General features: G+C 51.7%; 1 protein-coding gene across 1 annotated transcript; it reads right to left on the reverse strand.

Moving 5' to 3' along the window:
* Positions 1-1004: 1004 nt before the first annotated feature.
* ARHGAP4 (Rho GTPase activating protein 4) lies at positions 1005-22232 on the reverse strand. The gene is made up of 23 exons (XM_072626257.1): positions 21807-22232; positions 13565-13772; positions 13260-13422; positions 12300-12362; positions 11752-11943; positions 10376-10504; positions 10066-10287; positions 8648-8749; positions 8294-8485; positions 8107-8191; positions 7645-7672; positions 7024-7126; positions 6298-6358; positions 6000-6077; positions 5771-5905; positions 5547-5652; positions 5022-5252; positions 4683-4756; positions 4245-4491; positions 3882-3968; positions 3249-3401; positions 3026-3116; positions 1005-1382 (listed from the first exon to the last, which is right to left on the reverse strand). The coding sequence occupies exons 1-23, from the start codon at positions 21871-21873 to the stop codon at positions 1185-1187; spliced, it is 3015 nt and encodes a 1004-aa protein (XP_072482358.1). The 5' UTR covers positions 21874-22232; the 3' UTR covers positions 1005-1184.
* Between the last annotated feature and the right edge of the window lie 301 nt (positions 22233-22533).

Genomic DNA, 22533 nt, shown 5'->3' on the forward strand with positions numbered 1-22533 from the left:
GCTGTTGAGTACTTCAATGTGATCTGCTTCCAGGGGTTACTGACTCCTTCCTCGTCTCCCTAGCTGCCCTCCCTACCACCCACCATATGTATCAGCTGTTCCAGCAGCCCTCCAGCTGCTGATCTCCACATACCTACTCTCTACTCCCCAACCAGCAAGTAACATCTGCTTCCCATACACACTGCTGAAGGTAGTATGTGTGGTGTGGTGGAGGGGAGAGCAGAACAATGTTCATTTCAGCACATCTGGAAACCTCTTCCATTCCCTCCCTCACCTTCCCACTTGGGTACCTACTCCCTGTCAGGACTCCTTTGCCTGAATCATCAAGCTCTTCCTAGGTGGCCAAGTTCCAATGTGACATTTACTAGTCATGTAATCCTGGCAAAGTCACTTATCCTCGGCCTGCCTGGATCAGAGTCACCAAGATTTTTCAGTGTTTTAAAGCACTGTATACATGATAAGAGTATTCCTGACACTAATTGTAATTAAGTCTGGAGCTCCCAGCTAGTGGCTCAGTGGATTGAGAGCTGGGCCTGAAATCAGGAAGATCTGAGTTCAAATCTAACCTCACTCAGTAGCTATGGGACTCTGGGCAAGGCACTTGTTTGTCTCAGTTTCCTCAACTGTAAAGTGGGGATAATAATAGCACCTACCACCCAGGGTTGTGGGCATCAAATAAGATATTTGTAAAGGACTTAGTCCAGTACCTGGACCCTAGTAGGCAATTAAAAATGCTGGCTTCCTCTCCACCCCCAGGCTAACGAAGTAGACTCTCCTAACTCCTCCTTTGCTTTGGTCTTGGTCGGGAGCCAGGATGCCAGAGTCTCTAGAATGAGGCAATGTCTTCTGTGGGGCTCGGATGCACAGGGTTATTATGGGGACCAAATGAGATATGTGTAAAGTGCTTTGCAAATAGCGATGGGGGCTATTACTGGCTGTAGTAATGGAAGCTTCAGTCTGGCCTGTTCTAAAGTGCCAGCAGAGAGATGGGCATAGAGCTGAAGTATTTACCCAGTCGGACCTTCCATTTTATTCAGGGTTCTTGAGGGGAAGAAAAGGGAAAGGGATGTGGATAGAGGGGTTTGGGTAGAAAGGCGAGTAAAGAACACATACGTCTGGGAAGAAATAGCCACCCACTAGGGGAATCCCAGCCATAGCAGGAATGGCACAGGAAGGGCTCCAGATCAGTCCTGGCCCCCAGCGCCTCTGAAGAAAACTTTGTTCTTTCCAGTCCGACTGTATCCCTTGGATCTCTTGCTGTACGAAGTGGAGGCGGTGGCCTCAGGGTAGCTCAAGAGGATATCAGGGGTCTTCTGCATCTGCCAAGCACTGGCCTTCCCCAAGAGCTCCTTAAAGACAGATTCCATCTTCTGGGTCACGTTCTAGGGAAGGTGCCAGGGGTGGGGAGGGTGTCAGTCATTGCCATGGAAGAGGACTCCCTCTTTCCCTTACTCTGGTCCATTTCTCCAACTGCCCACTGGTGTCTGAGAAAGAGGCTGGTCCCTCCTTGCCAATGCCCCCTCCTCTTGGGCCTCTGAGCCCCGCATCCAAACATTGAGCCTCTCTTTCATTTCTCCTCCTGCCTAGCTGTGTCTCCCCAACCCATGAGAGAATTCTCCCCACAACAGTCTGCTTCTTCAGGCCACGGTGTTCTATGGGTGCTTAGGCTACCAGGTCTCCATTTCGTTCCCCACCACTTTGGTCCCCACCCCTCTCCGAGGCCCCTATAACCTCCAGATGGGCAGATCCAGCAGGCTTTTCTCAGGTTTCTTCTTGGTTGATGCTGATGACCAGGCCCACCCTTTCCTCCTCCCAGTCCACCCCCCACTCTCCCTCCTTGGTTTTTGGGAATCACCCTTCTTTGGTTCTCCACCTCCCTCCTTGGCAACTGCCTCCTTTGATGAGTCTTCCTCCCAGCAGGCATCACCCCTTTCCCCAGATGCTTCCCTTTTCTTTGGGGGCAGTCTCATCCACTCCCATAGGCAGTTGACTCTGCAAATCTAGGCCTATGAAGCAGGTAGAAGCTTCCAGCTGCTGGATAAGCTAGTCTGGAGAAACGTCTAATCATCTTTCCACCACCCCTCACCCCAAACTTTCTCTTTCTTCTAATTCCCTGATTCTGTTAATGGCACCGCCATGTTCGCATTAGCCCAGGCTTATAACCTGAGTCATCTTTGGCTCTTTTCCCTCCTGGCCCCCCTCCTCCAATCATATCCCGTCAATATCTTCTGTAGCCATATGCATTCTTTCGGCCACCTCCCTAGTCCAGAGCCTCATCATCTCTCAGTTGGACCAGTGCCATAGACTCCTAATGGGTCTCTCTCTGCCCCATCAAGTCTCCACTCTAATTTATCCTCCATAAGCTGCCAAAGTGATTTTCCTAAAGCCCAGGTCTGGCCATGTCACCTCTTGGCTCCAGAAACTACAGGATGAGATCACAACTCCACAGCCTGCCAGTGGGAGACCCTCTACCACCTTAACTCAGCCTACTGTCTGGCATTCTCTCCTCTCCCTCGACTCCAGCCAAGCCAATCTCTTCACAGCCCAGGCTCATCTGGGCTCACACCATTTGTTCCTGTACCTTTCCCCCTTCCCTCTCCCTTTCCAATTTTCTGCTCATTCTTCAAGGCCCAATCCAAGTGGTGACTCCCGCAGCCAGCCTTTTCCTGACCTTTCCGAAGAGCTATTTCCTCTGGCCTAAGCACTGGTCTAGAGCCCAGCACTTAGCACCCAAGGGGTCTTTCTCTTCCTCTTTGCTTGAGGGTGAGGCCAACGGCCCCAGCCAGACTGGGAGCTCCCCAGGGACAGGTCGTGAGTATCATTTGCCTATGACTTCCCTCCCTCCCCAGCACTCCCCAGCACAGGCAATCAGTGAAGACTTAGTCTGCTGAATGGAAGAAGAAAAATCAGAGAGAGAAGAAAGGAACCAGGAGAGGAGAATAGGACAAGAGGAGAGGATCAGAGAGGAGAGCAAAGGGGGACTCATTACAGGTCCCCCCACCCACTCCAAGTCAGTCTAGCTTACCTTGTCAACCTCCAATTTATCAGTTATGATGGCTGGGCAGCGCCAGTTGTACCCAGAGGGACCTGGCATCTCCATGTCCCAACTCTCTGATCTGAAGTGGAAAGTGGGGGTGGGCACAGAGAGTCACCCTAGGGTCACCCAATACAGTCCCAAAAGGAAAGAGTGAGTTTGCCTTTCTCCCTTGGGGGCCCTCCCCCAAGGAGTTTAAGCCCCATGGGCTGACCTGTCATCAGGTATCACAGCTCGACCAGCTGGTGTCACGGCCAAAGGGTGGTGGGTAGGATCCAGAAAAGGTGAAGTCAATTTGCCAACTGGACTGCCACTGCTCGCTTGGGGGCGAGCCTTGCCACAGCCACCTTCTGAATTTGTGCGCATGCTGGCATGGAGTGGGGGGTGCCCAGGTGAGAGCCTGTTGCCATCCTTTGATCCCTTGATGCCCAGGTTGGATCACTCCCTTCTCCAGGGGGTCTTTCCACCCTGAGGTCCCCCAAATCTCTCCAAGATCTGACTCCCCCACCTGACAGTCAGGGTTCTGGTTACCTCCTGCTTAGTCCATTTCCCATGGAATTTGAGGATCCTCAAACGCCAAGGCTGAAGGTTCCTTGGTACCCAGAGGATTCAGGCTGCTTATTTCACAGATGGGGAAATGGAGGCCCAGAGAAGGGGCAGGGCACTCCTCAAGTTCACCCAGCTGATTAGTTGTTTCCTGCCTCCCAATCTGGGCCTTTTCCATCGCACCAGAGCACTGCCTTCTCCTGGTGAGGAGAACTCTTGGCGTGATGAGGGGCCCTGCCCCTACACTGTCCAGTGAGCCCAGAGGTGGGAGGGGAGACATGCTCCTGCCCCCTTCACTCACCGGCTCACAGACTCCACTGTGGGGTCCTCAGATTTGGAGGCCGATTCACCTCCTCCCTGTCCCTCCTGCCAAATTCGACTCTCTGTCCTAGGGACACAAGGAGGATGGTTGGGGGAGGATTCAGTCCAAGAAAAGCTAGGCCTCAAGGGGGATGGATAGCAGAACAGATATCTATGGAGACAGAGAAGGGACCTAAGAGAAGGGGGTCAAGTAGGTTCAGTTATCACTCGACCTCCAAGCAAAGGGGTCATGCTTCTTAAAGACAGACTGGGAGGCAGCAGCAGGTGGAGGGAACTAGAAGACCCTGAGCCTGCAGTGAGGCTTGGGGCCCACTCCCAGCGGCTCAGGGCTGATCTCACTCACTTGTCGGACACCTTGATGTACTTGTGGGGAATGAGCCCCAGGGTGCCTGCGCGTTCCCCACGCCACCACTCTCCTGAGGCCCGGGTATGCAGTCGTAGTAAATCCCCACGCTGGAAAGTTAGCTCCTGGGGTGTCCGGCCCACATAGTCAAAGCAAGCCACAGCCTCCACAGGCCCCACACCCTCAGGACCTGGGGTAGAACTCTCTGGGGGTGACCCAGAGCTCTCTGAAGGTAGAAGAGGAGCCTCTGTTGGGGAGAAGATGGGACACTCTGGGGGAAACTATCAGGCAGAGTGTGTGTTGGGGGGACTCTGAGGGAGTAGAGGACATGGAAGGGAAGACTGAATGAAAGACAGGACACTGTCTGGGAAGATGGGGGCTCAGGGGGCCATCTCATGGTACTCTGAAGGGAAGAGGGCAAGGGGCCTCCTGCTTCACCCTCTTTATTAGCTGATGTCTCTGTGGACAGGTCCGGCTCATTCTCTTCTGCTGTAGCATCCAGTGGAGTATCCCTGAGGTCAAAGTCAGAAGGTCAGACCCAGGATAGTGAGGGGAGCATCCCTGCCTCCTCTGCATGCCGATGATGTGTGTAGATACAGAGATAGACCTAGATGTGTCTCTTACAGGTGGTTGTCAGTGGGCATCTTGGAGGTGAGGATGACCAATATCTAGCCCCCAGTAGATGACCTATGGGACAGCCCTCCTCTCCTTCCACCCCACCCTGGGTTTTCTGACAAAGGGGGAAAAGATGAGGCTATGGTACATGCTCAGATTTACCCAAAATCATCCTGTGGTGGGGTCATGCACTTTTCATAGAGGGGTCCCGGCAGTACAGCAGGGGTTGGGAAAATCAATTCGGGCTGCACAATGAGCGTCTGAACTAGCTGGTTTACCCGGCCCTGCACTGCCACAGGGTCTTGCTCAGGTGGAACCACCACCAGTGTGGGCCCAAAACACACAGCCAGGTTGTAGGGATCCATCATGTTTTCATCACTGTACTGGGCCAGGCTGAGCACCAGGAAGACAAGTGAATGACAAAAATGAACACAACCAAACATGGATGGATACTCACCATCAGGGGGGCCCAAGCGCACCACCCCCACCCCAGCCATGCCCATTCCCCATTTCCCTCTGGCCACCATCTGTCTTTCTGAAACGAGGGGCCATTTACCCAGTTGAGAAACTTGGAACAAATCTCAAGGGGTGAAACAAGATGACCCTAAAGTCCCTCCCAGCTCTAACAGCTGCTGACCCTCTGGATGGTACCCCAGGTGAGGGTAGGCATTGGGAGATGCTACTCACTGATTGAGGAAGGTGAAGAGATAACGGAGGACCACCAACACGGGCCCTGGCAGGCGGCCCAGGATGCCTTTCACATGATCTGCCCTCTCTCTGGGGCTCTCCAGCTCTGGAGACCCCAATACCCCATCCCAGGTGCCTCATTACTCACACTGCTCCCTCTCACCTCTCCCAGCCCCTTTTCTTTCTCCTTCCCTCCCCAGGGCTAGCTCCCCTGCCTCACTCACCCACAGCAGCCAGCATCTCTCCAAATATCTCTGATGGAAAAAGTGGTGTTTCCAGGCCACGGAAATAGAGCTTCAGTACACCAGCCACGGAGTCCAGGTCATGGGCTGAGTAGCCCTCCACCAAGGGGTCCTCACCTGGGTGCAAATTCAGGGGTGATTCAGGGATGCCCAGTCCCAGCCATCTGTCCCACCCACTCTCCCACCCCTGCTTCCTTCCCTCCTTACCCACCTCTCTCAAAGGCATTCCGGATTTCTGTAACCCTGAGTTGTGCTCCAGGCACTCGGAAAATGCCCTCATGCTGGAGACCTGGAGGCAGGAGAAAGGCCATACTAGGTGTGGCTAAGAACCCCCCAAATCCCAGGTCCTCAGGCCCCCAGCCACCTAGAGCCACAGTGCTCCCTCTCCCAGTCTGAGACAGTCATTTACCTTGTCCTGGGGAAGGATGAGGGGAGTAGGATCTGCCTGGAAAGGTGAGCTAAGGGGCAAGCAGAGGCTAGGCCTGCAGTGGGAACACACAGGGCCTTACCGTGAAGGTTGATGAAGCGGATACAGCTTTCAACTACCAAGGGAACAGCCTGACCCGAACTCTGGAGGTGGGAACAAGAGAGAGGAGCCAGAGAGACTTAATGGCAGATGGCCATGTTGACTAAACCCTTCAGTCTCTCCCAAAACAGCTAACAACCTGTCTCTGTCCTAGGCCTCTCATAGACCTGTGATGGGCCCCAGGCTACAGCAGGGAGAGAAGACAGCCCCCATTATCCAGATGGGGGAATTGAATCTCCCAGAGAAGAGGGGTATGAACCCAGTGGATGCGTGCAACACATCCAGAGGGCCACAAATGCATTTACACACACACCTGGGCCATGTTTCTATTGCCACTGCTTAGTACTGCCAATGTCTTCCTCTGTATGTTTCTGGTTAATTACATGTTATCTGCCCCATTACAACATGAGCTCCTTGAAAGCAGGAGCTGAGGGACCTTTCCTTGTATCCCCAGAGCTTAATACTGGGCCTGGCACACAGTAGGCACTTAAATGCCTGTTGCTCACTTAGACCTTCCACTTGCATAGTCAGCACTTTCTCTGCAGTGACCTCTGGCACAGACATTATCTGTAGGCAGAGGCACTTGGAGGCCTGACCCTTCCCAGAGGTCCCTGGGCCTGGGCCTGGGCCTGACTCCTACACAGAGGAGAGAAGTGACGCCCTGCCCTGTTCTCTGTAGTCAGCCTGGTAGGGGTAGGGCAGGTAGTACCTGGATGAATTTCTCCATGTCTCCTGAAAAGAGTTTGTGGTTGTACTGGGAGCTAGGTCGAGGACGCCGATTTCTTTGGGATCTAGTCATAGCACAGCGGGACCTGAAATCAATGTGGAGGAGAGTGGGAGGGCTGAAATTGCAGCCTGGCAGGGTCAAAGGGGAGACGGCGGGACTACCTGGAGAGACTCAGCCTTCTTCCCCTCCCACCCTTGGAGCTCGAAGCCCAGGAAAGGTGGTTAAATGAAGGGTTCTGGAGAACCCACAGGCTTGAGGTCTCCATCACCTCCACCAAATACAGCTGAAACAGAATTGAGTTTAACTTCTTCATTTTACAGGTGGGGAAGCTGAGGCAGCCCAAGAAAACAGAGTAGCCCAAGGTCAGGCAAAGCCAGAGGTGGGACTAGAATCCTAGCAGACAGGAAGATCAGGCCTCCCCTTTCAAGGCAGTATGGACAGTGGGAAGAGTCCTGGCTCGGGAGTCAGAGGACCTGAATTCAAATTCTGATTTTGCCACTTTGAGACCTTGGGCCTCAATTTCCTCATCTGTAAAATTAAGATTTTGAACTCGATGTGATTTCCTTTTCAGCATAAACCAGGAAACTTTTCTGAGAGACTTACCGAGACCCATCACAACCTTCCTTTTTGTCTGTGAGGACAAGAGAAAATCAACTTAGCACTGAGCCCTTGGGTGTCCTCTGCGGCCCAGCTTCTTCAGGAGGACACACTGAGCCCAAAGGGTTAACGTGGGGAATATTTGAGGTTAAGGGGATTCTGTTTGGGTGGCATGCTGTAGCTGTCTCTAAAAGTGAGGCTCTTCGGGCCAGAAACCAATGGACTGAAACTGGCCTTGGACTGGAAAGCTGGGGAGTGGGGACTGGGGCTGGGGGGAGGTGCTGGGGATCAGCTACTAGGAGGCGGCGGGGGCTGGAGTTGGGGTTGGAAGACAAGGGCCGGGAGGCAGCGACTAGGGTGGGTCAGGGACTAGGGGAAAGGGACTAGGGAGCAAAGAAGGGGGGAGGTGAAGGGGGCAGCCAGGGCTGGGAGGCAGAGGCTGGGGCTAGGCCTGGGGGGCAGGCCTACCTCTCTGAATGGCCTCTTGCAGTTTCTCATATTTTGCTCGCAGTTTGGTGAGGATGCTTCTGCAGCTCAGATATTCTTGCAGTTTCTAGGGGGCCCAAGGGATGGAGTGGTTGGTCATGAATCTTGTGACCCCACCAGCCCTGGAGCCCCAGTTTTTGAGCTCAATCCTTACTTCTCTGGCCCTCACCAGGATATAGAAGGTCTCCATCTCCTGCTGCTGGACACGTCTCCGTGCCAGCTGCCGACAGCCAGGGTCGGAGCCAGTGGATTTGATTGACTCAGTGGATGGGCTGGCCTGGAAGGCATCTAAGACATCACTGTCATCTGAGGAGGCCTGGTCCAGCAGAGACTGCAAGCTCGCCTTCAGTGTCTTGTTGACCTGAAGGTGAGATGCGAGGAAACAGCTGTGAGGGCCACATGGGGTGGAGGGAAGGAGAAGAGGCTTGATGTCAGGCAGAGAGAGTGTGGAGGGGCTGCTGCCCTACGGTGGGGTCCTAGCACCATCCCTTCCCATCAGCCACTGAGCCACTGAGACACCCACCTCCCCTGTTTCAATGTTCTGCTGATCCAGACGGGCTTGAATATTCTTGGCTCGGGGAAGGATCTCATCCTCCAGGTCTACAGGCACCTGGACCTCAGACACCTGCCAGGTTGGAGGTGGGACAACAGCCAGTCAGAAACATGTGAAACGTGGAGAACTCAAGACAGACTATGGAGACAGGGGAATGTGACTTGTTTCATGCACTGTCTGGAAAAGCTACATTATCTACCAGTCTAGTTTATAGAATACTTCCAAACTTTTTGAAGGAAGAAAGTTTGTAGCTTAGAGAAAAAGTCCAAGTGACAAGTTGTCTAGACCCCCATAAACAGAAGGGATGGGCTAGTTCAACTCCCTCACTAGAGAGGGAAGGGAATCCAAACAAAATCTGATTATCTGATTAGTCCGAGAGCTAGCCCATCATGAGATGCTAACTTCCTGCTTCCAGGACGGAGGCCCAGGGATTGTACTGCATTCAGAAGGCTGTGATTCTAATGAGGGTCTCTGTTATGAGATAACATATGTTATAGGAACATATGTTCCTATAAGCTGCTAAAAGGAAAACCCAAGGGAAAATAAAAAAGATAATTAAGAAGTGACATTTTTGTGTGTGGGGGTGGGGGATGGGAGTGGGGAGTGAGGTGAGAAAGAGGAAAAAAACAGAGAAGGGGAAAGAAGAAGGAAACAAGAGGCAGGTGCCTGCCCACCCATCCACCCAACTAAAGGTCACCCTATTTTACTGCCTAGGGTTACGGGCTTAACAGCTGGTCGCCTTTCCCGATGACCAGCTCAGTTTTCCATCTGCTCTCAATCGGAAACCTTTGGAAATTTGTTCTGAATGACAGAACCAGAGCAGCCCTAAGTGATAACAACTTTTTGATGGTACCAGATTCAGTACTTGGTCCAGATGCTGTCAGAGGTGCCTGTTTTGAGAATGCACCATTCCAAAAGATTTGTGCGATATTTGGCTGAATTAATAAGGACATCTACATATGTGAGAGAGAAGGTGGGGAATATTTACTGACAAATTTGATTAGACTTGGGGAGAGAGCCATGAATTATGGACGCCACGAAGGGTAGTTAGTGACAGTGGCTTACTACCTCCACCTGGTGGCATCATTTCCAAAGTGCAGGGAGCCCATTATCAAGACAGAGACCAACCAGGATGCCCAACAAGGACCTCAGAGGTCAGGATAAACATAGCTTCCTAGAAACTCAGCATTGAAAGGGACTTTTAATATCCCTGCATCTTATTGATGAGGAAACTGAGGCCCACATAAGTGCAGGCCCTGTATGCTTGTTTCTTCCCTCTCTGGATCACTGGCATGGGAGAGGGGCCCATTTGGACTCTTCCTAGGGAATCAGAGATGGGGACTCAGGGTAAGAGGTCAGGAATTCTCCAGGACAAGAGCCTTTTTCACCTCATCCCCTTCATAGGGTTGGTATTCAAATCGTAGAGGTGGACAGTAGGCTGAGGCATGGAATTCCAACACCTTGCTTTTGTCTCCTTCTGGGTCCAGGGTGTCCAAGGCCGCCTCCAGTTTGCTGGGGCCCTGACCTGAGGTGGTTTTGGCCCGGGTCACAGCTGCTGTGTAGCCACGAAGAACCTTGCTCAGAGCCAGGTGGAAGCCCAGATCGCTGCACTACAGGGAAAAGCACCCTAAGCAGGCTGGCCCCCGGAATGGGGCCCTCCCAACCCACCCCAGGCCGGCCCCCAGCCCGGGCACCTACATCCATGATGTCAACAGCATCTCGTATGTAGTAGTTGCTGACAGCTGCGTTGGCACTGGCCAAACTGAGCAGATATTCGTTCCGTGCCTTGGTACACTTCAGCTTGTTTTCTAAGAATTTGGCCTGGCGCTGTTCAGGAAGCACAGAGGAGCCCTAATGGAACTCAGGGGCCTGGGGAACTTTGGTGATCCCGCAGGGCAGGGGGCAGAGGGGAGGCCGAAGGGCACACATTCATCTTCTCAGAACTAACCCACTTCACCACCCCCACCACAGGCTTATCCATCTCTAGCCGAAATCCACCATGTCAGTTTAACGGCCAGAGCAGCAGGGCAGGGCAGGGCAGAACACAGTGGATGTCACAGAAGCCTGGAACCTTGGAGACAGGAGAACCCTGAAGAAAGCACAAGGCTGAGGAGGGGAAACAGAATCTCATAGAGAAGGGATTTTCCCCAAAGTTACGGAACTGGGAAAAGTAGAACCAGAATTTGAACACTGATCTTCTGACTCCCAAATGCAGTGTATTTTCCCCTGAATGGGCTAGGCTAAAGGGGTCTCTTTTCTGGCTGAGGGCACTCCTCTCCTGAGCACTTTGAGACTTTCCCCCAATCTTCCCAGGACTGGAAGGAGGGAGGGAAAGAAGAGATAACACCATTTTAGAGGAAGGCAGAGAAAGGCTCACACAGACCAAACAATAAACTGCCCAACATCACACAAGCAGCTCTTGGGACCCCTGATCCCCCTAAAGTAACTGAGGAGCATACACATTTGCTTCACAGAATTCCTCATTTCTTTCTTCTACTAAGCCAGGCTGCCTCCTATGAAGGCAAGCAGACCCCCTCCCCTTTCCCCTCTCCTCCCCCCCTCCCCCCCCCCCCGTTCCCAAGACCTGCCCTGGCCCCCTAATCTGTAGGCCAGGCTGCCCCTTAGAGACCAGTGGGCTCTCTGCCCCCAAGACCTGTTCACTGATCCTCTCTGCCCCCCAAGACCTGCCCACTGGGCTGCCCTGGTCCTCCCTGCCCCTAAGACCTGCCCACTGGGCTGCCCTGGTCCTCCCTGCCCCTAAGACCTGCCCATTGGGCTGCACTAAACCCCCTGCCCCCAAGACCTGCCCATTGGGCTGCCCTAGCCCTCCTGCCCATTGGAATATCCTGGCCCCTCCTGTCCCCCAAGACCTGCCCACTGGGCTGCTCTGGTCCTCCCTGCCCCCAAGACCTGCCTACTGGGCTGCCCTGGCCCCTCCTGCCCTCCAAGACCTTCCCCTTGGGCTGTCCTGGCCCCTCCTGCCCCCCAAGACCTGCCCACTGGGCTGCCCTGGCCCCTCCTGCCCCCAAGACCTGCCCACTGGGCTGCCCTGACCCCCCAGCTCCTTTCCCTACCTTCTCTACCAGCCGCCCACCCTTCTTGAGGGAGGTTCTTCGAGGAGGAGCCCACCCATGGCCATCTACGCCTTGTGAGGTGCTGAATTCCCCGGAGCGGCCAGCCCTCTTCTCCTCTTGTCGTTCAGCCTCTCTCAGCTTGCCTTCAGAGTTCACACTCTCTGCCCTGTAAGCCTGATAGGTTTTCATGGCCTAGGGAAAAGTAGAAGCAAAAATACAATTGAGGCACTGACCACTCAACTATTTGACACCTCCTTTCACAAGAGGTTCATCCATCTGTAGGCTACACCCCCTCAGTGTTTCTTTTTTAGGGGGCTGGGAGGGCCAGTAATTCAAGACCACTCCCTCCTGGACCAGCACAGGGAACTGGTCCCAGCAGGCACAGTTCAGATCAGACCAGAACTCGATGGTGTCATAGAGGATCAGACTCCAGAGCCTTAGAGACAGGGAGAGTCCTTAGAGACCAGAGAACAAAGACACTGGACGAGGTCACAGCTGCCCTTAAAGACCTATGTGGGCCCCCCATCCCCAGGCCGCCACCTTCTCACCATCTGCAGCTCTGACACCACTTTGAGCAGGTCTTCCTGTAACTGCTGTTCCAGATCTTTACTCTAGGGGGGAAGAGGAAAGTGGGGCTCACTGATCACAGGGAAGTTCTAGCCCACCTGTCTCCTGCCTGCTAATAAAGGCCACACTTTCTTCTTTGGGGACCCTCCCCAGTCTAGCCCCATCACCTACGCTTCCCACTGTGCCCACCCTGCACTACTGTCAGTCTAATCACTGTCTTCTCTGACTCATCACAATCCTCCAATGCACTCACACTCACAGAAACACTAAAACGCACACAAATACACAAACACACAAATATACACACATACACACAAATATGTACACAGACACACATAAATATATACAGACACACTTAAGCCCACATATACACACACACAAAAATACCATACACTTAGACATACAAACGCACTTAAACACACATACACAAACACACATATACACAAAATAAATACACAAGCATACACATAGATACACAAACACACTTAAACACACATATACACAAAATAAATAACACACTTAGACATACAAACACAAGCATACACAAACACACAAGTACACAAATACAAACATATACAAACACACTTGAACATACTTCTACATCTACACAAAATACACATGCACACTTAGACACACATGAATAACACACTCAAACACACATAAATACACAAACATACACATAAATATATAGACACTAACAAACACACACATATACACAAAAATAAATGCTCAAACACAAGCAAACATAGATATATTCATACTCAAAGACATACACAAAACACAAACACATTCAAACATCCACACGCACAAACATACCAAGTTCATTGCTGCTGCAGTACCTTGGTCCATCCTATTTCCCTCACCTGGAATGCCATCCTAGCTACTCTGTCTCAGGCCCACTCTGCCCCTGGTCCCCTTCCACCTAGGCCCCGGGCGGTCACCTTCTTCACCAGCCGCCCTACGTCCTCTCCAATGTGACTGAGCTGCTGGGCCAGGGGCCCGGCCAGCACCTCGCTGAGGGCGCCGTGATCCCGGCTCTCCTGCCGAGTCTGCTGCAGCAGCACATACCAGCAGTGCAGGGGAGACAGAAGGGACGGCTCCTTCCTGGGGGGTGACATAGGGGATGGGCCAGGGGCATTGAGGACCCAAGGCCCCCCATCACCACCCATGGGCCCTTGGCTTCTCCCAATTAAGGCCCCCAGACCCATTGCCCGGTCAGTCCTCAGATGAGGTCTAGCCCTGATACCGAAAGTTCTGCTGGTCCCGGTCCTTGCCGCTGGTCCGGCCCCCTCGGGCCAGGAACCTCTCACTGAGCTTCTCAAGTCCCTTGGAGTACTCCAGCTCCACCTCGGCCCTGCGGCGCAGGAAGTCGCCCAGATCCTGAAGCAGCTCCCTCCGAAGCTCCCCCTGACCCTCCAGGCTCCGGAGCTGCTCTGCCAGCTGCCATCGGATTTCTGTGGGGGAACAGTGGGGAGGGTGGTCAGTCCTCTGGAGAGCTAAGGGATAGAAGGGGAGGGAGAAACAGAAGGGCAAGGGGCAACCAGGGGCAGCCCAGGACACATGAGGGTGGCCCAGAACATGTGAGGGCAGAAGCAGACTTGGCTTCCATCAGAATTCCTCATGTAAGTACTCATCTCAGAGGCTCATGTATCTAGTGCTTGAAGGACCCCAGAGGGCTAGAGGCCAACCCTCTCATTAAACAGATGAAGAAACTTAAAATTGATTTGGCCAAGGTTACACATAGGAGCATGGGTCTACGAAAAGCAAAAGCTATCAATCAAAACGCATTTTAGTTAAATGATTATTTTTTTAAAGGAGTAGCTTTGATCTAATTCAACCCCCTCATTTTATAGGAAACTGAGACCCACAGAGAAGTAACTTGCCCAGGGACACACAGCAGGTAAGGGTCTGAGGCCAAATCTGAATCCAATTTTAACATTAGGCTCAGCATTCTATCCACTACAGCACCACCTAGCTGCCCACTGTATACCCTACTCTCTGAGCTCTAATGAGCTATAAAAAGACAGGGTGAGGTGACAGGGGCCTTGTCCTCCAGGTCTACACAAATCCACTCAGCCCCGCCCCCCTCCCACACACACACACACACACACACACACACACACACACACCTCACTTCTGCCATTATTCAGTTATCCCCTCCACATCACAACTTTCCCCATCTTGGTTTCGCTATATCACAGGTGGGCATAAGAAATGAGAATTTGGGGGGAGTTCTGAGGAAAACACAGAGAGCACATGAAGGCCAGCAGACACAGAAAAAGTTTAGAAACTCAAAAATGCATAAAGTATATGCATAGTATTATATAACATCAATCCAAATTTTACAATAAGGTACTATAAACATTCCATAAAAGAAAAAAAATCAAATTCAGATCTCTCTGGATTACACAGATTTTCCAGATCACAAAGGTGCTGCGCCCCCAACTGCCACAATGTAGAAGGGATAATTGGACAATGGTCTTTCTTCAGTTTTACTGTAGTTACCTGGTGACCTCCAGGTCACTTTCTCTAATTATTTCAGGCCCAGGCTTACAATCTTTCTCCCAGGGGAGGGAAACTTTGGGTCTCAAGGCCACATGTGGCCTTCTAGGTCCTCAGGTGCGGCCTTTTGAGTGAATCCAAGTTTGACAGAACAAATCCTTTTCCTACAGGGATTTGTTCTGTGAAGTCTAGATTCAGTCAAAGGGCTGCACTTGAAGACCTAGAGGGGATTTGTTCTGTGAAGTTTGGATTCAGTCAAAGGGCCACACTTGAGGACCTAGAGGGCCACATGTGACCTTGAGGCCAAAGGTTCCCCACCTCTGCACCATCTTCTGCCACAGTGACCTCAACATATATAATCGTTACTTGGTGCCCAGATTCTCTGGTCATCTCTCAAAACTGTCATGATTCACAATGGGCACACGGGACACCAGGCCGCAAAGGGAGAACCTGTGACCACACAGTTCCAGGGAGTCAAGAGCCACAGCCTCCGGAACAGAAGACTTGGGATGGCCATGGGAGGAGGAACATGAGAATAGGGAGAGCTGTGCTGTGGAAGGAGTTTTGCTTGCCTCTAGAGGGCAGAGTTAGAAGCAAGCAGAGTTTTAGGTTTGATGTCAGGAAAAACTTGCTAATGATTTGGGCTCTCCAGAAGTCACTGAGGCTACCTGATGTAGCTTCTGTTCCTGGCGGGCTTCAAGAAGATGGGATGCCCACTCTCCAGAGTCAGAATAGAGGGGATTCTTGTACAATCCCTGCCACCGGAGGCCATGTGATCTCCCAGTCTCTCCAGTCCTGAGTAGTAGGTACACGTGCATCTAATAAATATAGACTGGAAAGAAAACTCACTGGAACCTAATAAGAGTTCTCACAGACCTTCCAGCTCTACTGTGTGATCCTCTGACCTTGGGCAAGTTCCTTCCACACCCTAGACCTGTTTCCTTTTCTGAAAATGGGGGGTGGGGGGTGGGATGGGACTAGCTGCCAGAACTTCACATGATCCTTTGCCACTGTACAGGGAGGGGTGACCTGATGCCCATCCCCCTCTGCCTGAGACCTGTGGCTTGTGTGGCCGATTACCTTATGTCTTACCTAAAGTTCCCATCTCTCCAAATCCTGTGGCATATATTAGGCACCTAAGTCCTATACTTCTCCACCTGGGCTAGCAGAAAGTCAGGAGCCCCTGGATATCTTTGGGCTCCAAATGCCAACACCCAATTATTGAGTGTAGCACCCTAAGTGGAGCCTTGTGGGAGACCCAAAGACAAAAAAAGATTCATTCTCTGTGTTTGAAATATTTCAGTCTAGGAGCCTGGGAAGCAGGAAAGCACTGGATTTGTCCTGCCTGTGATACGTAGTGACTGTATGACCTTGGACAAGTCCCATAACTTCTCTGAACTTTGATGTTCTTATTTATGGAATAGGGACAATAGTGCCTAAGAGGGCACTATTCCCTTCAGGGCTGAATGAGAACGTGTGCAGTGTGTGCCTTGTAAACCCCAAAGCACCATATAAATGCCAGCTCTAATTGCTAATAAAAATTCATGGGATTGAATAATAATAGGTTTCATGATTATAGTATTTGAAAGTTTACAAAATGCTTTATTTACAACTGTCCTGTGCAAGTGGTTTCATTTTGCAGATGAGGGAACCAAGGCCCAGAGAGATGTCCTGACTCCTAGTCTCAGGCCTAGAGGTAGGGGGAGCTCAAGTCTTCTCACTCAGCACTCTCCAGCTTCTATGCATTTGCTAATACTCTTCCTTAGGTAGAGGATACCTTCCCCTCCTCTCTGAAGCAATCCCTTCTCCAGAAAGCTTCCCAGACCTGCCTCATTCCACCCCTCGTCCTGACTGGGTCCTCTAGCTAGCTCAGCATATGAGCTCCCTGAGGGCAGGCAACAGGTTTTATCCCAATCCTGTATTGTCTCAGGGCAGTCAGGTAGGGCTGCAGTGGATAAAGTGCCAGGCCTGGAGTCAGGAAGTCTCCTCTCCCTTCCTGAGAGTGATTTCAGACACTTGGTAGCTGTGTGACCCTGGGCAAGTCAGTTTCCCCATATGTAAAATGACCCGGAGAAGGAAATTACAAAAACCACTCGAGTATCTCTGCCAAGAAAACCTCAAATGGGGTCAGATCGGACACAGCTGAAAACAATTGGATGACAAATATTGTCTCTGGTGTCTAGCACAGGGACCTGCTCACAGCAGATGCCTGACCAATGCTGGTCAGGTTTTGTTCCAATTCTACCACACCATTCTCTTCTCTCAAAGAGCCTTTACTGGCTCTTTGTTTAAAAGTGTCTATGGCCCTCAATCCTGCCCTAGGCCCTATGTAGTCTCCCTTGCTGTCCAATCTAGCTCTTGTCTTTAACAGAAAGAATTCTCATTTATACAGAGCTCAAAGCTCTTCTACAAAGCACTTTCTCTCTAACGTGGGGTATGCTGGTAAATGTTTAACTGTCTCCAGGCAGGAAACCTGTGGAAATTTATTCTGGATTAATAACACTTTCTTAAGTCTAGACCAGGGGTGGGGAATCTCAACAAACTATAAATTAAAGCCTGCTTTGTAGGGGTTGCTGATTTCCAAAGCGTAAAGGTTCACACTGAAAATTGAAAAACCATCGTCAATTGTCCCCAACTGTCAGCCTGCATCAGCCCTTGGGGAGCCCATTGGAACTTCCAGTTCAGGTCCAAACCTGACTGCTTTCCTAATCTGGCCCTCCCTGTCAGCATGGCCTCAGAGGTATCATTAAGGCTTGGGCCAGGAACATCAGAAGCATCACTCACCAGTCCATCAGTGGCATCACCACACCCTCCGTTAGCAGGGGCTAAGGCCTAGTCTGTCAATTCTATGGCTTCTGATCCCTAGCATCCTTCCTCCCAACTTGGGCCCCCATTATTAGAACTATTACAGGTGACGCCTAACAGTCAGTCCATACAAATCTATTAAAGGTCTCCGGTGTGTCAGGCCCTGTGCTAAGCACTGGGGATACAAAAAGAGGCAAAAGCCAGGCCCTGTCCTCAGGAGCTCTCACTCAATCTAACGGGGCAGTCAACATACACACAAACATATACAAAGTAAGCCCTACACAGGATAAACAGGAAATGATGACCACAGTGGTCAGGGCTGAGGAGGGGGACAGAGAGAATGCCAGAGCCAAGAGATGGCCAGAGTCACTGAATCACAGAGTATGTGGGGGCGGGGAGGGGAGGGAAAGCCAGATGATCCTTCAGGGCTGTTCTCTTCCTCCCTACGATCACTGCACTTTCAAGGCTGCAAAGGGCTCTACCAGACACTATCTCCTTTGACCCTCATGAAAACCTCGTAAGGCATATTATCTCCATCTTACAGACCAGAAAAACCAAAGCCCATTGGCGGTCTATGATTTGCTCACCCTCACCACGCCAACTTGTAAATAAAGAGGCAGGATTCAAACCCAGGGCCATGGCTAAGTCCCACACTTCTGCCATTATATTAAATTCTTTCCTACTAAACCATTAGCTTCCAGTATGTATTCAAATTCAAATTCAAGGGGACTTTATTGAGTACCTCCATACAGATGTGGTAGGGCCCCACCTCCTCTCCGCACTGGGCCACCACACTCCAGATCTGAAGCCAGAGAGGACTCTTGCTCAGTCTTACAGGAAGGTAAGAGTGGGCAAGAGGCCTGGCCATAGGAGACCTCCTTGGGCCTCCAGCCCAGTCCCTTCCTCCTTCATTTCCTGTCCCTAAGCTCTGGAAAGCCCCTGGGCTGCCTCCCTAGACATAACTATTTCCTTCCCCTCGGGTACCAGGCCAGGGCTCTCCCCCCACCCACCCCACCTTGTTCTGAAGCTGGCCTCAAGGGTTTACTACTTTACCTCCCTCCCCCCACAGCAGAACCCCCAAGGCCCCCTGCTTCCACCAGATGCCCTAAAGATTCTCCTTCCACCCCCACTTAACGGTGCCTATATCCCCACCAAGATAAGGTTGGCAAATAGCCAACTAAAGGAAAAATGGTAGCAAAAATAAAATTTCCAATTCCAGGCTTATAGTTATGTTAAGGCCAGAGAGTCATTTGTTAGGTCAAGTAAAAGCCCCAGCTACTAGTATGTGCCCTCTTGCCAGAGCCTCTATAGATACTCAACCACACCTCCAGCAGAGGGAGAGCATGGTATGGGGGGGGGCAGGGAGGAGGGAGTACACTGACTTTAGACTCGGAGGACATGAGTTCAAAGGCTGCCTCTGATGCTCAGCACCTGCAGGAGCTTAGGTAAGTCATCTGTCCTCCTGGCCCTTACAGAATAGGGGTATAGTAGCTCTAAAGCTGTGAAACAGACACATTCCCTCTCTTTCACTGACAGGCAGAACTCTCTTGTAAGAAGACAGGTGACTGCCAAACCTCTGCTGAGGTCTTGGAGTGGCAGGGGACACTGCTCAGGTGTGAGCTGGACCAGGGGCCCTTTGAGCTCCCAAATGCCTCAGACATTCTGGAAGGTCCCTACAATATGGGACACCGATTCTGCAATTTGCTACTCGGTCTTTCTTGGTGAATGCCCACACCTGAACACCCACTTCATATACCGTTAGAGGGCCACACCAGATTGTAGCACTCTAGCTTCCCAAGACTTGGGGACATTTCTAAATTCTGCTTAAACCATCTTTCCATAGGCTCTAAAGAAATGGACACTTTTTTTTTTAAAGAGAAAAAGTGACTTAAAATGAACTTCATTTTGAGAACCTTTTCTTCCTCTTTGAGACAATGTAATAGATGGTAAAAATGGTGAACTGTTGGTCGCTGATATACATACTACACTATATCATATGCACATGGCATAATAGTTCTCTATATAAATACACCATAAACATGTTTTCTGTGGATATTTACAAGCAAAAACACCTTACGCCCCTTAGGAAGGAAAATCATTTACAAACTATTAGGAAATGGTTCAGTCTTGAATCCCAAAAGTTAAATAGAATTTTCCGGTATGCTTTAGGTGGCCTGGGCCTGGAGGGCAGCAGATTTTAGAATTCCAACAAAATGATGACATCCAGACCAATCCTATTTATTTGTGACAACCAGTGGCACCAGGACTGCTGGGGGTTGGGAGGAACGTGACATATGAAACTCTGATTGGGCCTCAGGCAGCTGGAGAGGGTTAGAGAGACAGGCCCCAAAAGGGAAGGAATTGAGTTCCCTAGAACAATGTTGGCCTGTTCAAATTTCCCAAGGGTCTTGGTAGTAACCAACCACTGCTCTCCCACCCATTTATTATACCCACAACCACCTCCACTGAGAAGCACTCCAGGCTGGTGAATGAGGGGAGAAGGGCTAAGGTCCAGAATGAGCCCAATGACAGAGGAAGGGCCTTTTTTTAAAAGTCACGTTGGGGATAGCTGGGGCAGGGGGGAGGCAGCCAGTAGAATTAATGCCAAGACCACATTTCAGCAAAAATGTTGAGAAATCAGAGTGGAGAATAGGAGAGTAATCTGGAGACCATGCCATGCCAGGACTGGCCAAAGAATGTGTAAGACTTTTAGACTACAGAAGAAAGGAGGGAGGGGGCAGAGAAAGGCTAGCTGGCCCCAAGTATTTGAAGGGAAGTGACAAAGAAGGATCTAACTTGGTGCTTTGGCCAAACTAGGTAATGAGAAGAAGCTGCAGGAGGGGAGATTTTGGATCAGTTGGAGATGTCCAAGATCAGACTGGGCTGTCTCTGGAGCTCAAAGGATCACCATATTAAGACCCAGAAAGGACCTGGGCATGATAGTCCAGCTCTCAATTTACAGATGAGAAAACTGAGGCTCTGACTTGCCCAAGACTATCCAGCTCAGTGGTTACTCAGCCACTACTACAGCCAAGGTCCTCTGACTCTGAATCCAGAACCTTGCAGGTCCTTGAGTGAACACTGGATGCCCTGTGTTGTTGGGGATGCCAACTCCTGATCAGTTGTGAGTTGGGCTAGATGGTCCCTCCTGACTCCAGGATTCAGTCAGATGCTTCCTATATACCTGGTCACTGCATCCCATTCATACAGTAGGCCTACCTACTCCCATTCTCCTTGTCAGCCTCTTTGGCTAAACTTTTAAAAGAGATGTTCATGTGATTTGCATATGATTTGCATGGAGGAAGACTAACCCTAGAGAGAGAGTTCCTCTCCCTCTGCCCTTCAGTGTCACATTCTCTTGGGGTAGGGGTGGGGGAAGCCTGTGGAAGGTGGGAGAGAACAGCACCCAAAGCATCACCATAGCAACGGGAGAGCCATCAGGGTTCTGAGGAAGAATTAGGCTAACTTCTGGAATAGTCAGAGGTGGCAGGGGCTAGGCCAAGTTCCTCTTTCTGCCATTTATATTTATAGGCGGCCTCCATGTCCACTGTGGGGCAGAGCAGGGAGACACAGGGGTGTAAAGGGGTTCAATCACAGAAGCCTAGGAGGGCATAACTCGTAAGCCTGCCAGGCCAGGCTTTAAGGGAGGATGCTTGGCCCCACATCAGCCTTTCCCAAGGCTGTGTAGAAGTATCTGGGGACATCACAGTGCACAGAGCTGAAGCCCTGGAGTCAGGGAGACCTTGGCTCAAATCTGATCTCAGATACTTACTAGCTATAGGGCCCTGGGCAAGGCACTTAACCCCTGCTTGCCTCAGTTTCCTCACCTGTAGAACGGGGATCATAACAGCACCTACCTCCCCAGGACTGTTGTGAGGAACAAATGAGAAAATATTTGTAAAAAGTGCCTGGCACATAACAGGTGATTAAAATGCGTATTTTCTCAAATTCTTCCTGTTTATTGGTCTGGAGGGAGACTAGCCTGGGGAAATTGGGAGGGGGGGGAAGGGGAAGGAGGGGCAGGTCCCAAGAAGCCAGAAGAGCAAGGAGGACAGACACAAGGAGGAAAGGGGGAGCAAAGCGCCAAAGTGGTTCACTTTTGTTCTGAGTTCCCGACCCTGACCCAGACCATGACTGTGACCTGGAGCCAGCCAGCACAGATGGCCTCCTGCCCTTCTCACCTTTGACCTGAGACTCGTAGTCAGTCAGCGACCCCCGCTCCTTCCTCAGTTTCCCGTGAGAGGCCATGGCCCTGGCCCGGGAGCCAGTGATGGCAGGTGGCACCTTGGGACGGGTAGCACTGCAGGGAGTGGAGGTTGGCGAGGACTCCCCGCCTCCGCCGAGGTCGCCACTCCGTCTCTCCAACGTTGGAACTAAGACTTCGGGTTCAGCACGTGCTCCCGCCAGGGAGAAGGGGGGCACGCTGGCCCTGGAGTGCCACCGTTGCCAGCCAGTCTGTGCACCCTGCGCAGACTCCCCTCCCTCTCCGCCCCGGGTCGGGACCCCTCGGCTCAGCGCCCGGTGGGGCCAGCCGAAGTCAGAGAGAAAACAGAAATGAGATCGCTGAGGGAAGGAGGGGGAAGGGAGGGCAGCACAGAGGAGGGGGAGGATCCGGGGGCCCAGAGGGGAGGGGCAGCCGGACTCGGGGCGCAGGCGGGAAGATGCTTAAGCTTTCGCTCGTTCTGACCGAGGTGCAGCTAGTGCCTGAGTGACCCGCACAAACTGCAAGTGCGCCCCCTCCAACAAGGGTTCGAGGCTGGGACACCCACTCTCACCTTCTCTTCTCCCACCCCCAGACACATACCCCATTTGCTTAAACACTGTCCTAGGGAGGTTAAACCAACCCGCCCCCCTCTTCCAGACCCAATTGCAGAGGTGGAGACCAGCTGTCAGCCCCTGGGGGAAGAG

This window comes from Notamacropus eugenii, chromosome X, assembly GCF_028372415.1.
Source record: "Notamacropus eugenii isolate mMacEug1 chromosome X, mMacEug1.pri_v2, whole genome shotgun sequence".
In the NCBI taxonomy this organism is placed as follows: Eukaryota; Metazoa; Chordata; class Mammalia; order Diprotodontia; family Macropodidae; genus Notamacropus; species Notamacropus eugenii.

Coding starts and splice junctions, on each gene's coding strand:
- ARHGAP4 (XM_072626257.1), bottom strand. CDS start 21,873: ATGGCCTCTCACGGGAAACTGAGGAAGGAGCGGGGGTCGCTGACTGAC. Junction 6,359..7,023: donor ACATGGAGAAATTCATCCAG/GTACTACCTGCC, acceptor TCCCACCTCCAG/AGTTCGGGTCAGGCTGTTCC. Junction 3,969..4,244: donor TACATCAAGGTGTCCGACAA/GTGAGTGAGATC, acceptor TTGTGTCCCTAG/GACAGAGAGTCGAATTTGGC.